The 19627-nt window shown below is 36.5% G+C and overlaps 1 protein-coding gene across 1 annotated transcript; it reads left to right on the forward strand.

Annotated features, from left to right (window-relative positions):
- The first annotated feature begins 356 nt into the window (after nt 1-356).
- Nucleotides 357-17257, forward strand: LOC148822869 (sodium/hydrogen exchanger 3-like). The gene is made up of 16 exons (XM_088928545.1): nt 357-860; nt 2569-2871; nt 3968-4128; nt 4416-4494; nt 5102-5279; nt 6637-6857; nt 7270-7472; nt 8043-8132; nt 8239-8309; nt 9330-9459; nt 10193-10329; nt 10776-10905; nt 11532-11705; nt 12476-12530; nt 13165-13269; nt 15948-17257. The coding sequence occupies exons 1-16, from the start codon at nt 602-604 to the stop codon at nt 16199-16201; spliced, it is 2550 nt and encodes an 849-aa protein (XP_088784671.1). The 5' UTR covers nt 357-601; the 3' UTR covers nt 16202-17257.
- The last annotated feature ends 2370 nt before the right edge of the window (nt 17258-19627 follow it).

Here is a 19627-nt window from a genome sequence, read left to right on the forward strand (position 1 = left end):
TTTTATTTTCCATGTCTAATATACAGTATAACACTCCAAGCTTTCTCCAAATCAATAATATATTCACATATTATTAAGATAAAGCAGAGTAAAATTAAACTGCTTCATTTTTGTCTACAAGTACTTTGCTTTAAAGACAGGCTTGCTTGATGAAATATTAAATTATATTCCTGCTTGTCCTTCCTTATTTACTGTGAGATTTGGAGACGGTAATATTCTGCGTCTTTGAAAAGGCAATTTTCGTGTGTGGTTGCACAGTAAACACAGCACTGATAAGGCTGTCCTCTCTATCCACAATGCCTCTGAAGACAAAGCCCCGCCTACATTTACCTGTGGTATAAAAAGGCCAGTTGGCTCAATGGGGTGACCAGTAACACCACTGCCTGTTCTGCTATTTGTGGTATTAAGCTGAAGAATCACTCAGACAGGTTTTTCATACTGTAACTCAGGGACATGACAAATGACAGAAGCTGGAAAATCTATCATTGACAAAAGTTGACAAGATGATGAGAGATCAAGACAACTGAAGGCACAACAGGAGAATAACAAAGACACTGAATTGCATTCACTGATTAAGTAGTTAATTAACAAGAGCTGTATAATGGAACTCCAACGATTAAAACTGACAGTTGTTCTTTTAGTTCTAGCTTGCTGTGAGACATTGGTAGACAGTGACACACTAAGAGGAAGCCGGAATCCCAATGGTACCTACTCTTCGACAAGAAATGAACAGACTGGAAATGGCAACGCAACAGCAGTCGGTATCAACACCTTCCAGATTGTGACCTTTAAATGGGAGCATGTCATGGAACCTTACCTGGTGGCTTTGTGGATTTTGGTGGCCTGGCTATGCAAACTCGGTATGTGATTTCGTCATGTTATTTGTCATATAACACATACAGTAAATGGTAAAATAGTAATGGTAAAATGTTATACATGTCTGTACTGACAGACTGTTTTTGCAGGTATTAGTACCTCTGGAGCTGTTTGTATCTCACAAAAGCCTTTGGCAATGTCATTAGAATTATGACTGTGAATTCTGTTTTAAATATGACTTTGCTTGAAAATATCAATCAGCACATTTCAATATGGTTTGTTGATACAGTATCAGAATAAATTATTATTTTATATAGCCTATAAATATTTTATATTTATATACAGTACATAATATATACAAGACAAAACACGGCAACTGTAAGCACAATGAAGAAAAGGCTATTTTTAAACTATAGAAAAGGTAAATGAACCCATGATTTGAACACACTATTCCATATGTTACAGTATTTAGGATATTAATATTGCATTGATGAAGTATGTGAAGTCAATTACTTAAATATATGCATGTCAATGATAAAGACCTCTTGACATCACTGTAGTGACAAATAAAAACTCCTTCAATTGAAAATTATTCAGAGAATGTGACGGACTAAATTTAATTGTTTATTGTGTTCAACAGAGCCCACCTACAGTACTGTGTTATGTCTTTACTTCTTAGTTGCATTACTCATTCTAGAACATATTTCTGGAATATGCTAGGTAATGATGTAACTCTCATTACATCACTCTCTCTATGACACAATTGTAACAATTACAGTACAGTTAATTTGTGAAATGCGATACTGCTTTTCACATACTGTACGTAGTGCATTTTTTTAGGAAATCTGTCTTTGTAATCTAATACATTATTTAATAATAACAACAACAATTTTCCATGAAAAAACTGAGGCAAAATACCATTTAATCCATATAAACCCATTTAAAACAAAAAAAAATAAGAGAAAATAAATTAAATATCAATGGAAAGCTGTCAAATTAAATAAATAAACGCCTTGTCTGCAAACTACATGAAAAGTAGATGTCTTCACTACATCATACGTTGTAGTGAACTATAGTTATTACTATACAGGATCACCTGCATAGTAATAACATTTTAAAAGATACCCAACATTGATTTAAAATGTATGTCTTGTTTATTTCTAATAATTAAAAGCACTGTATAAGTGTAAGGAATTATTAGTAATTATTATTAATAATTAAGAAATAATCTCAGGTTGCTAAGAACAAGCAACAGAAATAATGGATACTAACAGAGAAAAGCATATGGAATAATTAGATTTTCAGAGAGCATTTGATAAAGTTCTTCATAAAATAATAAGTTTGAAACTGGGGTAGGCATTCAAGATAATGAGTTGTCTATGTTGATATCATTTACTTATTTTAGGCAATAGAGTGAAATAATAAAAAGGTTAACAGACCTTAAAAGGATACAGAATTAACACTGTAGATTTGAAGTTAAATTTGGATGCTGTGCTTGGAAATTGTACAGGACACCAGTGAAAAATTATCTATAATACGTGAACATGTTCAGTAAGTTACAAAAAGATATCTGTCCACCCAGTGCACCCAGATATACTGTATGCCAGGGCTAAAGGGTATGTCACTGTACTGACAGACTGTTATAATAAGTAGGAACAAGGAATAGGTTTACTCCATGCTGAAAAGAGAAGAAAGAAAACACAACATTTCAGCCGTGTTATAAGAAGTATTTTTTTCTCTCTGCTGTTCTAGTAATTGAACTGGACCACCGAGTGACACAATATATCCCAGAAAGTGCTCTGCTGATTACGTGTGGCTTCATATTTGGAGGCATTATATGGGGAGCTGACAAAGCTCCTACGTTCTACCTGTTACCAAGGACCTTTTTCTACTACATCCTGCCACAAATCATCCTGGAGACAGGCTATCACATGCCCAACAAGCTGTTCTTCGGAAACATGGGCGCCATCCTCCTGTTTGCTGTTGTTGGTACCTGCTGGGCGGCTGGTACAATTGGTTTGGCGCTGTGGGGTTGCTACCTGGGAGGAGCAATGGGTAAGTTTGAGGTCCAGATTCCCAGTGTGCATGGATGTATTAAAGCTGCCCTTAGGGATTTTTTGGTAAATTGTCAAAACCAATAAAATATTTCCAAGTGCTCTATACTACATTTTGCATCATTTCACAGAATCACAATTGTTAGATGTAGGATGAAGAGGGGTGGGCAAAATCTGAAATTGTCATGTTTACTTATAAATAACAGTTCACAGCTGTCCACTCCCATGACAATACAGATGATACATACAGTATGAACAATTTTTCACTATTTTTCATTTATGTGACTGGCTATAGCCTTCACTGAACACCAAATGTGACAAAAATGCTTCATGTTGACTCCTCTTCACACAGTTTGAGATTACTTGATTAGTGAAATACATTTTTTAATGATTAGGACCTCTGATCATCTTTACTATACACCTTGGAAGAACTGGAGATGTTTCAATAAACTGAATGACATTAAATGTTAATGACTTTACAATGTAATAAAGATATTTATTTTTTTACATCAGAACTGCTAATTTCAGAAGTGTACTTGCAATGAAATCACATATTAAAATCCAAATGAGGTCTACACTTCACCTACAGTACATAAATGTATTAAAAATAGAAATTGATGTTTGATCCGAATGCAGCATATAAAACAAGTTCTTATTATACAAGTTCTCAAAACAAGTGTTATCATACTTGATATCATCTGTTTATTATTCACATTAATATTTTCATTATGTTTTTCAGACTAGTTAAAACAGCTGTCTTATTTTTGTGACTTAAGGTGTTCTTTGAATGAGGAACTTTACCTGTTTTTTTTTAATTGATAGTTTAAAAAATAAAAACAAAGCTTTTGCAATATGAAATTGTACTTTAACAAGACTACATTCGACATGCATAGTTAACAGATCACCCAGAAATGCTATATTCAGTTTATATTGAAAAAAGATTTTCCATATACAGTAAGCATTTCTCATTCATTTATTTCTTTTGTGTTGTTTTGATAGTTTGCCATGCATGGGATGTATTTTAAATAAAAATATCTGTAGAAAGGACTTCTAATGTAATATGTAATAAATATCACTTGTGCACTGATTATTTTTAGGTACTCTCGACATTACTCTACTAGATTTTCTTCTGTTTGGAAGTTTGCTTTCGGCAGTTGATCCTGTTGCTGTAATTGCTGTATTTGAACAAGTACATGTCAACGAAGTTCTTTATATCATTGTCTTTGGGGAGTCTCTCCTTAATGATGGTGTAACAGTGGTAAGTACCCACTTTGCTTTGCAGAAAACCACAATATTTTCACAAAACCAAAATTCATCATTAGTTAGCATTAGTTATTTCCATCTTTTTAAATGCTGAAAAATGTTTTAAAATAGTAAAAAATGGAAATGATCGAAGACAATTAAATACAAAAACAAGTACAACAGTATATGGTGATATTCATGCTTGTCATGGGGCCCAGCTTTCTTGAAGTCCTGGTGTAGATTGTTTCTAATTTGACATGAATTTTGCTTTATACTATAATGCCTTTCTACCTTTGTCTTCAGGTCCTTTATAATGTGTTTGACACTTTTGTAAAGATGGGAGCTGAAAACATCCAGGCTGCAGATATTATCAAAGGCATAGGTGAGGCTGAATTCCTGTGCATTATAGTCCTAGTTTTTAATGCTTTTTTATGCCCTACGCAATACACAACAATTAACATCTGTATTATAATTTTTATGATGACATCATGGGTGGCACAGTGGCACAGTGGTTGGCCCCAGCCCCCTGGGGTTCTGGGTTCAACTCCGGACTTGGGGTGCTATCTGCATTGAGTTTGTATGTTCTTCCTGTATTTATGTGGGTTTCCTCCAGGTGTTCATGTTTAGTACAAAGGCATACAGTACCCGTAGGTTAATTGGCTTCCAGAAAAATTATCCTTGGTGTGAGTGTGTGCAAGTCTGTGTCTGTGTGTGCCCTACAATGGACTGGCATGCTATCCAGTGTGTATCTCGCCTTGTGCCTGTTACTTGCCTGGACAATTTATGGCTCACCCACGACTCTGGATTGGATGAAGTGGTTAGACAATTGATGGATGATGGCATTATTTATTACATCATCTCATTCACAAATTGATCTTTTCAGATAAAACATTCTGCAGTACAAGTCTAAGGCGTCAAGGTAACTGAATTTCACACTTGTTCTGAAATAATCATCTACAATTTTTATTCTGTTTCTTCCTTCAATTCAGTGTCCTTCTTTGTTGTTGCCTGTGGTGGAACCATAATCGGAGTTTGCTTTGGAATACTGATCTCCTTACTGACGAGGATCACCAAAAATGTTCAGATCATCGAACCGGGTTATGTCTTCGTCATGGGATACCTTGCCTACCTCACTGCAGAGATGCTGTCTCTATCCGCTATCCTTTCGTGAGTTTTTAAATGTCTTACTTATCACACATGTCTCAAATAAATTTTATTTTCAGTTTTTCAAATTGTCTTATGTGTTGCAACAGACATGAAAGATCATTTTAAAATAAGGATCTCTGACTTCAAACTTCCCTTTTTTTATCTATGTATCTCCATGCTGTTGTGTTCTTTATGAGAGTAGTTTGCAAATAGACAATGGAAATTTTTACTGATTAAAATAAAATCAAAGAAAGATGTGTCTGCACAGGTAGTAACTTCACTGAAGTGCAATGAAAGTGCAACAATCTTTACCCCCCTCCCAAATTTTCTATTACAATGACAAATTTGTGGTTCCGTCGATAATGGCAAGCTGTTCCACGTCCCGAGGCACCAACACAGTCCCAAACCATGGCACTCCCTCACCATGCTTCATGAGTGTGACAAGTTTCGTCTGTTGGAAGACATTATATAGTTTTTTATCACACAAAATATTTCTCATTGTGGCCAGAAAACTATTGACTGTCCAAAGAATATGCTTCGGGTGGTCTTGCAGATTGTCCAGGTGATTTTTGGCAAATTTTAAGAAACTTAGAGAGCAATGAATTAAGAAAGCAATGATTTCTTCCTGAATTTTGTCGCATGAAAACCATTCCTGAAAGGTCTCTCGCTGATGGTTGAGTCATGAACACTGGCATTAGCCACCATGAGAGAGGTCTGCAGATCCTTAGATGTTACTTCTTTGTGATTTTCTGGATGCTTTTCTAGGGTGTTCTTGTGGTGATCTTGGCAGAATGACTGGTCCTGAATGGCATCACCATGGTCTTGAATATTTTCCATCTGTCTAACTGTGGATAGGTTTAGATGTGGTTTTGTAACCAACTACTCTTTTTCTGAGGTCTTCTCAGACCTTCACAAACGTTTTATCTGCACTCTATGTCAAACTCATGTTTCTCAAGCACAATGACTTGGAGGTTAGTGTTGTGAGGTACCTGTAGGCCTTAGGTCTCTTTGAGGCCAAGAACATGCTTGTAGAAATAGGTCCTTTCCATTTTCTTGTGGGTTTTCTTCAGGTGCTCTGGTTTCCACTCATCTTGGAAATTCTTAATTATCTCTGTGTATTTTAGTCTTGAGATAGACTAATGCCCTGCCAAACGTGTGGTCCCATCTTGAATCCTAATACCTACTGATATCTTGAGTAACCAGGTTAGTATCTAGGTTACTGAGACCCTGGCCAGACATACAGTAAGAAGCAATGTGGAAATGGATAGGTACTTGATCATTTTAAAGTATGCAAGACAGGGCTGCATTTATATTTTGTGAATCAGGGACGATTATGTGCATTTTGTAACTTTCACTTAAAAAAACTTTTATATTTTAGGATTACTTTTTATGGCGTCTTCTGCCATAAGTACGTCATGGCTAACATGGATGAGAGCTCGGTCACCACTGTCCGATCTGCTATGAAAGCATTTGCCAATGGATCTGAAACCATCCTCTTCTTCTTTCTGGGAGTTTCTGCAATAGATACTCATATCTGGAAGTGGAATACAGGTTTTATCCTGCTCACGGTTTTCTTCATGGTAGTTTTCAGGTATATAGGTAAGAAGTTCACATATATTTTTCAATATTAGTAAAATTTTGATAATGTGTGAGACTACATGGGAAAAAGGTAGAGTACTAGCTCTAGTTTCCATTGAGCAACTGGATTTGGAGTGGAATAAAATAGAAAATACAGAGTAGTATAATACAGTCTAAAACGTCCCAGAAGAAGAATAGATACAAAAAGATTAATTAAAACTAATAAAGCAGTGTTTAGTTTTTCAAATAGTACTGCGGCTACCAGTCAAAGACATGACTCCTGACTGGGTATGGAGTGGTCTATAGAAAAAAGGCATAAATACATTTATACATGGCAAGCATGTAACACAGAATTTTAACAGATAGTAACAATGTCAAGGGCAATCAATGATTCCTATATACCTGCTCACACTGTGGGCCCTCTGTGTTGCAGGTGTCTTTGTCATGACATGGATGTTAAACCAGTTCCGACTGATTCCCTTAAGCATCATTGACCAAGTGGTCATGGGCTACGGTGGTCTGCGGGGTGGGGTGGTATATGGCTTGGCGTTCCTTCTGGACGACGCAAAAGTGAAGGAGAAGAATCTTTTCATCAGCACTACTCTCATCGTCGTGTACTTCACTGTCATGCTACAGGTCAGTGCATTCCAAATTAAAATGAGTAGGACTCAAGCGTCTGTGGGAGTGCAGCGTGGTCTCAGATATGATTGAGTTGTACTGGAATTCTTCACCCATTCTGTGTGTTGAAGGAGTGCACTAACAATACTTTATCAGCACCTCTCTGTATATCATGACTTATTATAAACATCTATACTGTATATGTTATATAATAATAATACTTAAAGTGCTAGTAAAGGGTAAACTAATTGAAGAATTTATATTGATTTCTAAAGTAATTTTTATTATATTTAATAATTAAATGAATACAGTACATTTAATGATATTTATGAATAAAATAATTGAGATTTGTTTTATAACAGATTTCAAGTTCAAATAGGAAATAGATGTATAAAGTAGTATATATAATATGTATCATATAAGTAAAGGTAAATAATGTATTAATATCCTTAAACAGAAAATGTCAGTAGCCAATTGATCTTGGTAAGCTAGTGTGTATGTGCCTTATGCTACAGATCACAAAAATAACTTTTGCTTAAGAAAACGTGAGCAAGACGGTCACTCTCATCCCTCTGATACTTGTTGCAGGGAGTACTGATCAAACCGTTGGTGACCTGGCTGAGAGTGAAGAGGAGTCAGCCCAAAGATCCTCTGCTAGTTGAAAAACTGCAAAGCAGGGTAAGGCCTTTTACTTCACGAACTTATTGTATCAGCAAATATATATAAAAATATTTGATCATTTTTAATGTTTCACCTGAACATTTGCTGTTTGTTTTTTTTAAAGCTGTTTGACCACATTCTTGTTGGAATCGAAGATATTTCTGGACAGTTCGGCAATAACTATTTCAAGGAGAAGTAAGAGAATATTTTCATTTTGAGAAGAAAAATGAAACCGTTCATTACAGGAAAGCAGCATGACAATACTAAAATGCTTTTTGTTTTGAAGAACAAAATACTTTTAATATTTCAAAGTTGAGAACATGCATTACCTTTGTTAAGAAGATAATTGCAGCATTGTGTGACAGAAACAAATCCTCTGTGACTTACACAATTGAAAGTTTTATTTCTTCTCTGAAAGAAATTTTAAAAAGTAAAAGGGCTTTACTTCTTCCACAAACATATTAATTTATAATGCCTGTTTTCCAATTAAAGTCACCTAAGCTAAATTTCCTTACTTTTTGAAGCTTCTCATTGGTTTTTGCATGTTGAAATTGTAGTGTATTGTTAAGTATTTTTTTATTTCTAAGTTCTACTATAGACATACTGTATAGTAAATGCTTATTAACATGAACACAACCAGGATTGTTGGACTAAAGGAGATTATGAGGCAACTAAATGAGCAGCATAAAGGAAGTAAGAGCAGAAAGCGTTCAGGAGGTTTTTTTAAATTGAAGACTGTCTTTCTTTTGTATTCTAAGCAAAATACAGTACTGCATACAGTAGTCACAGGTTAAACTCTTAACACTATGGCAAGACGTCCTGCTTCAAACTGGGGCAAACTTCATGTCCAGCCTGCTTTTGTGCTGGATCCTAAACCAATTACGCACCGGTGGAATAATCCTGGATACTGACTTCAAAACTCTGTGAGACTTAGTTGGAAAACCGACAAAACAACAGAATATACAATATACAATTTAGCCCTCACATGAACTATCTAAGTACTGTAGGATCCACAATCTTTCAAATGCTATGAGGGTAAAATAAAATCCCATATCAAGCTGAAAAGTTTTGGGACAGATAAAACACTTTCGAAAAGTGTTCTACTGAGTGTGAGCACATACAGTATGACATACAGTATGAGAACGTCTCAAGCTTTTGGACTGTTTTAAAGACTTCAAAGGTTTTCACAATCCTCCATGTGGCTGTTCTTTTCAGATGGACGCAGTTCGATGAGAAATGGCTGTGTTGGTTGCTGATAAAACCTTCTGTACGAAAGTCAAGGGATTATCTCTTCAGTGTGTACCATCACCTAAATGTTCAGGATGCTGTCAGCTATGTCTCAGAGGTAATAAAAATAACATTCTGAATTGCGCTGGCAATGACCTGAAAAATTCTAGATATCTAAAAGGGTAGGTAATCTGAAAATATTTTTGTACTGTACTGTAGGTGATATACAGTACTATGCTACCATATCAGAATTATAGATTAATATGTACAAACTAATCACCTGTATGGAGTGGCTGTGGTAGTGCTTTTTTAAATTGTGTGAAGATCAATCTCAAAATCAATCATCAATGCACATGTCTTTCATACACTGTTTCTGAGGCAAGGTGGTATTGATTTCATACAATATGGGCATTACATGAGTCGGAGCCCACATTTGAGCAATTTGCCAAGTCCAAAAACTCCTTGAAATAATATGTGGAGGGGAAATATTGTGGCTCAACTCTGCACATGTTCCACAGTCAAAGAGCTAATCCTTTTGTCAAGAATCCAGACCTAACTAATACTTAACCTAAGTATTTTGTTAAGAAAATACACACTAGTCTTTTGGATATTTACCCTAAGCTTTCTGATTCTGTATTCTTGTCTACAGTAGGTTAAATGTTTATTTAAAGTGAAAATATTCATGTTGTTAGAGCAAATGTGGCTATAGGAAGGATGGACACAGGGTTATGAACAGAACAGAAATCTAAAATCGTGCAGCAATACAGTATGTTTTTCTGTATCGGATTACTTGTGCACCTTCCCTCGCTCCTTCACCCTGTCTTAAAGCAAGATTTCCTCTTGTGTTTAAGGGTGAACACCAAGGATCACTGGCCTTCCTACGGTCTGAAAGTGATGCAAATGTAGACTTTAACAAGAACCTGAGTTCAAAGGTTTCAGAGATTATATCTAAGATGACACCTGAAGATGCATCGGTATCTTCTTTTCTGTAAGTACCAGGTTATAACATTCGATATACTTCCTGTCAAAAAGATTTTTTTAATCATTCCAGCAACAAATCCTTTTAAATAGTTGCCCCCAAAAGCCATAAAAACAATTTATTTCATTGTTTGGCAAAACAATTAAGATCCCTTTGGGAGTAACCAAGAAGCTAAGAGCACTGTCAACTCACTAATAACACTTTGAAAATGAAATATATACAGTACTTAACAACTTGGAATTCACTGTTTGCTGCTTTATTTCAGAAGAGAATACATTTTAAAAAGACAGACTTTTTTTGTATCTTCTAAATTTTGCTTTTTCTTCTTTTCTTTCTATTACGTTGACAACCTGTCAACAGGGCTAATAATGCAGTGTCTTGTATTGTGATTTTTGATCATGCAGGCATTTCTTTATGTCGACAAGAATAAGGCTGAGTGTTTTCTGTTCTTGCAGACGGGATAACATCAGTTCCGTGTGCCTGGACATGCAAGCCTTGGACCTCTGGCAGAAGACTGGTCGTCACAGAGAGGACATGGACACCCATCACATTATCCAGCAGCACCTCTACAAGTCCAGGAAGCAGGTCAGCTACACTCCTGTGCTACAGACAAGCATAATCTTTCGACAGGCAGATTCCAAAAGCAGCTACAGCAAATGATTATGCCAGGTTTTCAAATATAACAGAACAGAGGAGCTCTTGGTTTTAATGTGTCAATATTATGCAGTCTGTCTTTCTCAAGTAAAAGGAAAACTAATAGAGAGCAACTACCAGAGTATTGTTTCAATACAATACAATTTCATAAAGTGTTTAAGCCATTGATTATTCAAAATATAATATATATGGTTCTGTATTCAACATAATATTGTGCCACACTGAATTGTAAAAAACTAACAATTGTTTACATTGTTTACATTATTACGATGGTTTCTCAGGGTCATCACTGTAATATGTTTTTGTCTGTGTTCCTTTTAGACTAGTTTTTATATATAAAAGATTTTCCCCCAAAATACATCCTTCTAGATACTGTATTAAAAACCAAACAATAATCTCCTTGAGTTTTATTGATAAATGAAAAAAGAATTAAACCATTAGAAATTATAGGGCCATTCTATTTGTTATAACTATGCATTATGGATACTTAATTCAGCAATTAGACTCAAACGTCTATACTGAGTGCTATTATAGTTTCCTTTTCTGTTTGACCTCAGCCCAGAAACAGGTTTAGCAGAAGCAACAGTGTTCCCAATAAAGATGAGAACGAAGTCCAAGAAATCTTCCAGCGAACCATGAAGCGACGTCTTGAGTCCTTTAAGTCTGCCAAGATGGGGGTCAGCCAAAGCAAGAAAATTCAAAAACATCAAAGGAAGGATCACATGCAGAAAGTAAGGTTCAGCCATCCCATAATTCTAAGCTTTTGGTGTTAAACAATGCAGTTGTGAATAATCCATGTCTGAATAAATTATTTTATTCCATTAGACAAGGAGTCACCAACACAGGTCCTAGAGAGCACCAGTCCTGTTATTCTTATAGGTCACCCTAAATTGCCTATTATTTAAAGATTAGGAACACTAGTCTAAGCAAGTGATCGATTAAAGAAGTAATATTTCAATGAAGGGAACTCTGATCCTTAAGGGCTGAAAGATTTTTATTCCAAATGATCACTAAATTGTCTAATTGGTCATGGGTTAAATTGTTCCTAACCTTTAGAAATGTATGATTTAAACACTGCCTACAAAACCTGCTGGATCTCCAGGGCCAGGGTTGAAGACTCCTTCCTCACAGGAACTGTATTGTACAGTAGGAAAGTCTATTTGTCTGCACTTTAGAACACATACTGTACACTTGCATACACTTGTGTATATGTATGTGTTCATACACTTGCAGGGATTTTTGTAAAGTAAGGACAAGGACAGACATTTGTTTAACATGTACTGTATATCCAATCCCAACAGATGACAATGGCCAAGCACCAAAAGATTGCCTTATACTCAATAATCTCATTTTCTCACAAGTAAAAACAGTCCTTCTCAGTGTTCTGGCTCTCCAGACTTGCTTTAGAATACCACTTGCACCCTTTGTGTCCTATCAGTTACCACTAGTTGCCATATGAGAGCACGTCAAATTATACCTTTTCCTTTTTTTCATGGTGCAGATCAGAACACCACCAGTGGAGAGTCCTAACCGCTCGTTTTCTTTTCAAGAAGAAGGTAATGGGATATTCAATATAAAACAGAAATATTTTACCTAAATATAAAATAAATAATATTTTATAGGATAAAGCTTGTATTTACAAAGACAGAAAAATCTATCTAATATGAATTATTATATTTTATATAAAAATATATTTTTATTGATATCAAATATTCTGGGGGCATGGTGGCACAGGGATTATTAATGCTGGGGCAAAACATAACACCAAAAACATGGTAGGAAAACTGGCCCTAGGTGAAATTGTGTGTGTGTCTGTGACTGTGTCAATAAGCTCCAGCTCCCTCACAATCCTGAATTGGAGAAAGTGGTTAATAAATGGAAGAAAGCTAACTTGGTGGATAGGATGGTTGTGTCTTTGCCATCATTGTTTGCAATGGTGGTCCAGCTGCATTATCATGAGATGCTAATGTAGTGCATTTTGCTCCCTGATGATTTCTTATTAATGTATTATATGTTGAATTTGGTTTCCTGTGTCCTTTAATCTTTTGTAACTTTTTCAGAGAAATATTCTTCATTAATATAATTCTGAAGCTCTCATTGGTGTCTTCACAATAAGACAAAGGATTTCAACAGGATCTCATGCATTGTCTCTTTTTCTAAAAAAAAAATGAAAATCTCATTCATTTTCAGATTTTGATTTCCCCAATGTGGATGTTACTCAGCAGCCTGGAGGTGGCATTCACTTCTTAGCATCTGGAACCCTGCGGACTGTTCAGGAAGAAAATGAATCTGGGGGTAAATAATATGTTTGTGATCTTTTTAAATTGCTGGACAACAGTGCTTTAATAAATTATTTTGTTGCTGCTTCCATTAGTTTGACTACAAAACTGATAATATTCAATCATCAGCCTGGCACAAGTAGTTACTGTAAGTTTAAGGAAGGACCTCTAGTATGAACTGAAAGATTCAGAGGCACTAAAAATGAAATAGTTTCATGTTGTGGAATTTATAACAGATGTTCAGGAGAAATTTTAGATTCAAATCTCCCCTTCTGCTCTCCAACAGTAACAATACAGAATATATATATACCTTATATAGTATACCTCAGCTTCTGAACTTCCTTTGCACCCCTCCCACAACCCCATCTACAGTACACCCTTGCAGCATCTCCCTGGCTCATTCCTTGTAATAGTGAGGTGGGAAAGGCTGCTGTTCTCTCAGCTAAATGAGTCACACTAAAAAAGACTCTGATAAATTCATCCCACTATCACATCCATTAGGTTCTATCCAAACTGTTGAAAGGAGAATATACCAGTCTTAGTACAGAAAGACAAGAAAAAAATCATTTAAGTTCATTAGATAGACTCATCTTTTATCACCTTGTGGATGTCCCCTTAAATACTCACTTATTCAGGGAAATGTTCAATGCCATTTGTTTCAGAGTACCATGTTTGCTTAATGGAATACCAAAAGTGTAAAGAAGCTAATAAGGCTGTAGGAATCCACCTTTTCATAGTACAGTAGATTGCATTAGCAAAGAAAATACATAACCTCCGTGACAGATTAGAAAACATACAAGTGTTTGTAATTTCTCCAAATGCTCTAAAGCCACACTGCTGTGGTAAAGAGGTCTGACTTCAGGGCTGCTGTCTGTCTGCTGCCAGTGCATCAAGGTACTGTACTTCTCTAGCGTATTGATAGATAGCCCTATGCTGAAGGCTGCAGCACGTGGTGGTACAAAGGGGATTCCAAACATAAACTAAACACTGTGTATTCTGCAGATATGTTTAACTCCATATATTACTTAGGATGCACATGGTTTTGCAATTGTGTTAATTCCATGGCTGGGAATTTCAGGTGGGTAGCTGCGTCAGCATGCGTAGTTTGCAAAGGAACAAGTAATAGGTTTATTCCATGCTGAAAAGAGAAAAGAGAATACACAACGTTTCAGCTGTGAAGCCTTCTTCAGGTGTGAGAAAGACAGGGCAGACAGCAAAGATTAAATAGCACAGGAGAACAAAAGCTGGGAGAGGGGAGGAGGCAGGAGGGGCAGAAAGGCCACTCAGGAAGTGCAAAGTGGAGAAGGGTGAAGAGAGGTGTGAAGTCAAAACGTGCATGAGAATAGAGAAGATTACACGAAAATAAGTTGGTCATTGAGAGAAGGGGGGTGGTGTGAACCTTGTTTCAGGATGAGTTTCGTTTCTGTTGTTTTTCTGCTATGGGAGTTGAGAAACCCTTCTTTGAGAACAGAGACAGAGAGATCAGTGTGAAACTATGGGATTGGAGAAATCTTTAATCTTCACAGCCCTAACATGTTCTCTGAAGCGGTCTCCTAGTCTCCTTCTGGTTTCCCCTACATAGATAGCTGGGCATTTTGTGCAGGAGATACAGTAAATGAGGTTGCTGGAGGTACAGGATGTCGTCTGGGTGATCCGGAATTGACCTGAGGGGCCCTGAATGAGCGTGTTGTTAGATATGTATTTGCAGGTGATGCAGCGAGTTCTGTTGCAGAGGAAAGTGCCTGATGGGGAGCTGTGAACCAGAAGTTTACGTAGATTGGGTGGTCGGCGGTATGAGATGATTGGGAGGTTAGAAAAAAGGGTACTGATGGAGGGATCACCCTGTAAAATGGAGTAGTTATTAATAATGGTCCTGGGGATAGAAAGTGTGTTAGAGTGGTAGGGAAGCACCAAAGGAATGCGGTTGTGAGACCGGGAGTTCCTGGTCAAGTTGATGATCCAAGGGCTGTTTTTGGCCCAGGTGAGGGCCCTAGCTATGTCCCATCCTGTTGCCCATGGCGACTCCACTAACTTGCTGATAAAAAATGTTATTAAATGAGAAGGCATTTAGTGTGAGAACCAATTCCGCAAGATGCACTAGAGTGTGGGTAAGTGGATCAAGCACTGTGCGTTTGTCTAGCATGTGCTTGAGGGCTGTAAGACCGTCATAGTGCACCAGAACGCTCCCCACACATCAGCTATTAGTGGGGAGGAGAACAGAGTAATGAATCCAATTCATAGATGGGGATTATTAAGAGGCCATGATTGGTAAGGACCAATGGGAAATTTTGTCAGGACGCCGGGGTTACACCCCTACTCTTATCGAGAAACGCCCTGAGATTTTTAATGACCATAGAGAGTAAGGACCTTGGTTTTAAGTCTCATCCGAAGGATGGTTCCTTTTTACAGTATAGTGTTCCCGTCACTATACTGTGGCATTAGGACCCACATGGACCGCAGTGTGAGCACCCACTGCTGGCCCCACTAGCACCTCTTCCAGCAGCAACCTTAGTTTTCCCAGGTCTCCCATCCAGGTACTGTCCAGGCTCATACCCGCTGAGCTTCAGTGGGTTGCCAGTTGTGAGTTGAAGGGTGATATAGCTGCTTTGAGATTGATCTTAGTTGGAGGAGTCATATATTATTGTTTTATTTTTTATTTATTTTTATTGTATATTTTTTTCTTCCACCACTCAGGAATTGAAAACCCAGCGTTCATTACTGATGAAGATCAGCTTACTTCCCTGAGGCCTCCACCCTGGGTGCCCAGAGAAGACACCGTGGTGCCCTCACAGAGTGCACGTCTTCACCTTCCCTGGTCTCCCAATACCTTCAGTCGCCTCACCCCCCTGAGGCTCAGCGCAAGATCCACAGACTCCTTCCAAATGGCGGATGCTCCCACTAACAGTGACCATCCTCATTCGTTCCTGCCCAACGGAAAAAAACATTAACTATTGAAAATCTTTCTGCTCCTTTTCAAATCACAGAAAACTAAATCTGAGTATCACTATATCAATGTCATAGAAATAAATGTACAGGGACCACTGATATTTATTTTTGATTTTTCAAGCTGTGTTAATATAACCTTTATGTCATTTACCATTTATCACAGTATTTGGTAAGGGAGAAATAAACAAAAACAGTTTAATTTATTTTGGCAACTCTCAAATTGATATCCTGAAAGGTTAATGAAAGGTTAATGTGACAATTTTCACAGGTAGTACTTACTTTTTAATTGACAAATACTCCAGATTTTATGTACTATGCATTCTGCTTCATAACGTTTATATTATTAATGGAGTTGTTAAAACAGAAGTTCAGGAGGAGGTCAAATTAAAATCTCATTCTTCAGCTCTCCTACTGTATGTACTGTATAAACACTAGCTGGGTACCCATTACCTCCTAGCACTCCTCATTCCACCCCCTCTGCACCAGTGTAGCTTCCTCCCCAGTTCATTCCTGTTGTCACAGCAGTTCTTCTGCCAGGGCTATCATTACCTGAGCCAGGCATGTAAGTATCAAACACTAATGTATTCATTATACATGTCTTTGTATTTGTTATCTTGGTTTGTTAATTAGAATTTGACTACTGAATTGACAATTATTTTATTGTGGTTTATGTAGTTTTATATAATATTTGTTTTGTTAGGAAAATATTTCATTTTCAGATACTGAATGCAGCCCTCTTCTCCTAAAACTGTATATATCTTGCTTTTCTTGTATTATCAGCAACATATCAGATGCAATATGTGGAGCTGCTAAAATGAAGGGCTTTAATAAGACATATGCATCTAAGAACATCTCTTAAAGGGATTTTAGAGACTGATTTTTCTTCTCCTAAACGACTCTATTTTAGGGTTAAATGACTTGATATTTGAAATATTTAGATCTATCAAGGTCAGACGACTTGTCCTGTGAAATGTTCAGCTAGTAAACTATTATAATTGATACACATATTCGTGTTTTATATATTTTGTTATTTTGTTGTAATAAAGTTCTTATGGCTACACCAGGCCATTGCTGATTTTGTACAGTATGTTCATTTTCAATGTTTTAGCTTCTTTGTGTGGACTTCAACAGGGTTAAAAACACTGAAATACCACAAAGGGTTTTTCATCAATGTATCATTGCTTGGCTATGGCCCTTGTTGTGTCAATTTGATGCTAAAACATTGATGTACAGTATATATTTTTCTGTATGCTCACAGTAAATATTAATTTATAAAATAGACTTCAGTACAGTATGTCCAATGTATAATAGCTCACATTCTAAAACCACGCGGCATCAGCATTAAATTGTCATCATCTGAAAATTGCTTAAGGCACTGAGTGGTTTAGCTCCTTGTTATCTTCAGAACACACCGCATAAGCATAAACCAGTTATTAATCTGTGACTGAATGATTCAGATCTTACTCTACTGAAGATCAGGCCCCAGTCTATTTGGTTCAATGACTCTCAGAATTTTTAAAACTATCCTAACGACCATGGTTTTAATAGGTTAATTTACTGTGATTATTTTGTAGCTTAAATTCAGTTTTTGGAACTTTGGAGTTTTTTAAAAAAATGCATATTGTCATTGTTGTTGAAAGCCGGGTCTTCTCCTTACTTCTTTTATCACTCATTAACAAAATAAAATTCAATTTTATTGGTGGTGGTGTACAAATTCAATTTAAAAAAGTGACAATAATAACAAACTGTGACAAAAATATAGTCAGCCACTCTTCCATACAGTACATAAACTGAAATAGTCTGGAAAAGATTGAAAATCTATCTCCCAGAGTAACCACAAGACTCCCCCAGGCAAAGTGATGCCAGAGCACTTAAAACTTTTATGTTCACAGTATTTTTTAATCATCGATCCATTCATTTTCTGACCGCTTTATCCAATGCAGGGTCACAGGGGAGTTCCAACACCAAACAGAGAGCAGAAATAGGACCTACTGCAGGGCTCCAGATCTGTGAAGAAGCAATGCTAGTCACTGTGTGACTATGCCTGCCCTAATAGTAAGTCACTAAGACAAGAATTAATTCAAGCAAGCGATATAGAACGGAAAACAAATGACTCTGTTATTCTTCATGATATTATCCCAGAAGGATTTAAAAAATGACTCTCATCATCTAACCAATACCGATTATGAAGCCAGCAGCAGATGGTGCCATTTAGTTTTTTTAACACTTTTGATTCTCTGTGATAGAAAGTGGCCAAAAACTTAAGGATTGTAATTTTGTGAACAGGTTAATTTTATTCAGCCTTCCCTCCCCTCAAAAAATCTGTTAAAGCAGGAAAGCAAATTGTTCAAGTAAACGTTGAGAAGTGATTTGACATATATTTATTTTTTGGTTGAGCAATGAATAAATGAACAGACATATAAATCTAAGCAGCACTGCAAAAGACATAATTTCTATCTTTTCTGCAGGGAATATTCCTTTCTTTTTATGTTTTTTTGTTGTTTTGTACACCTGAGCTGTCCTGCATTTAAAAGGTACAATAATCACTGAATAACAACAGTTTAAATTACTGTAAACAAGCCTTAAAAGCACTTTGGGTTGAACTGACAACAAATTGTCATTTTGAATTCATGCAATCATGACTGAATAATGGTCACCTTCTGAACTGGTCCAATACTGGTCCTTACTGGCCCCATGGCATGTCATCACTGTTCAAGACCTGGAGACTTCTGTCAATACTCTTTTACTACTTGTATTGTGCAATACTGGGAGATTACTTTGACTGTGTAAACTAGTCTTTTTACATTGATTAGATCTCAGATTAGATTACATGCATTATCCCAATGCATGGCCCAGTTCTTAAAAACTGAAATGGCTAGCAAGTGGGTTTGATCCTGGATGATTTTAGTCAAATGACTGCTGGCTTTGCATTTGTACAAACATGGCTATCCTGTGGTTATTTGAACAAGGTCAGTACTAGAAGTCTTGGTCAAATATTGACAATAATGTCTTATTTCACTCAGGAACAAAAACAAGACAACTTCATGTGCTGTAACACACTTAATTTATTCATCTGCTCACAGGTATAGAACTCAAGAGAATCACAGCTTCAGTTTTATAAATTACCACAGATCCTAAACACAAAACAAAAGCTGTTTTGTAATACAACATTTTTTCTGTTCAAACATTCTCAAAAAGGCAGACTTTAAGAGTTCTTGCCAATGTATATCTCAACTAAACTTGGGTTTGTTCCTAGAAATTCCTGACCTCTTTTCAGCTAATGGTGTTGTTTTGATATGAATCAGTATATAGTACATAATCTGAGTGACATATTTTACAGTACCTGATCAGCATTTTCAGCCTCCTCACCCCAGGTAGAAATTACAATACAACATTTGTACTTTTCAATTCTTGTCACAAAATTCAAC

Source organism: Atractosteus spatula, chromosome 12 (genome assembly GCF_055471065.1).
Source record: "Atractosteus spatula isolate fAtrSpa1 chromosome 12, fAtrSpa1.hap1, whole genome shotgun sequence".
NCBI classification, from domain to species: Eukaryota; Metazoa; Chordata; class Actinopteri; order Semionotiformes; family Lepisosteidae; genus Atractosteus; species Atractosteus spatula.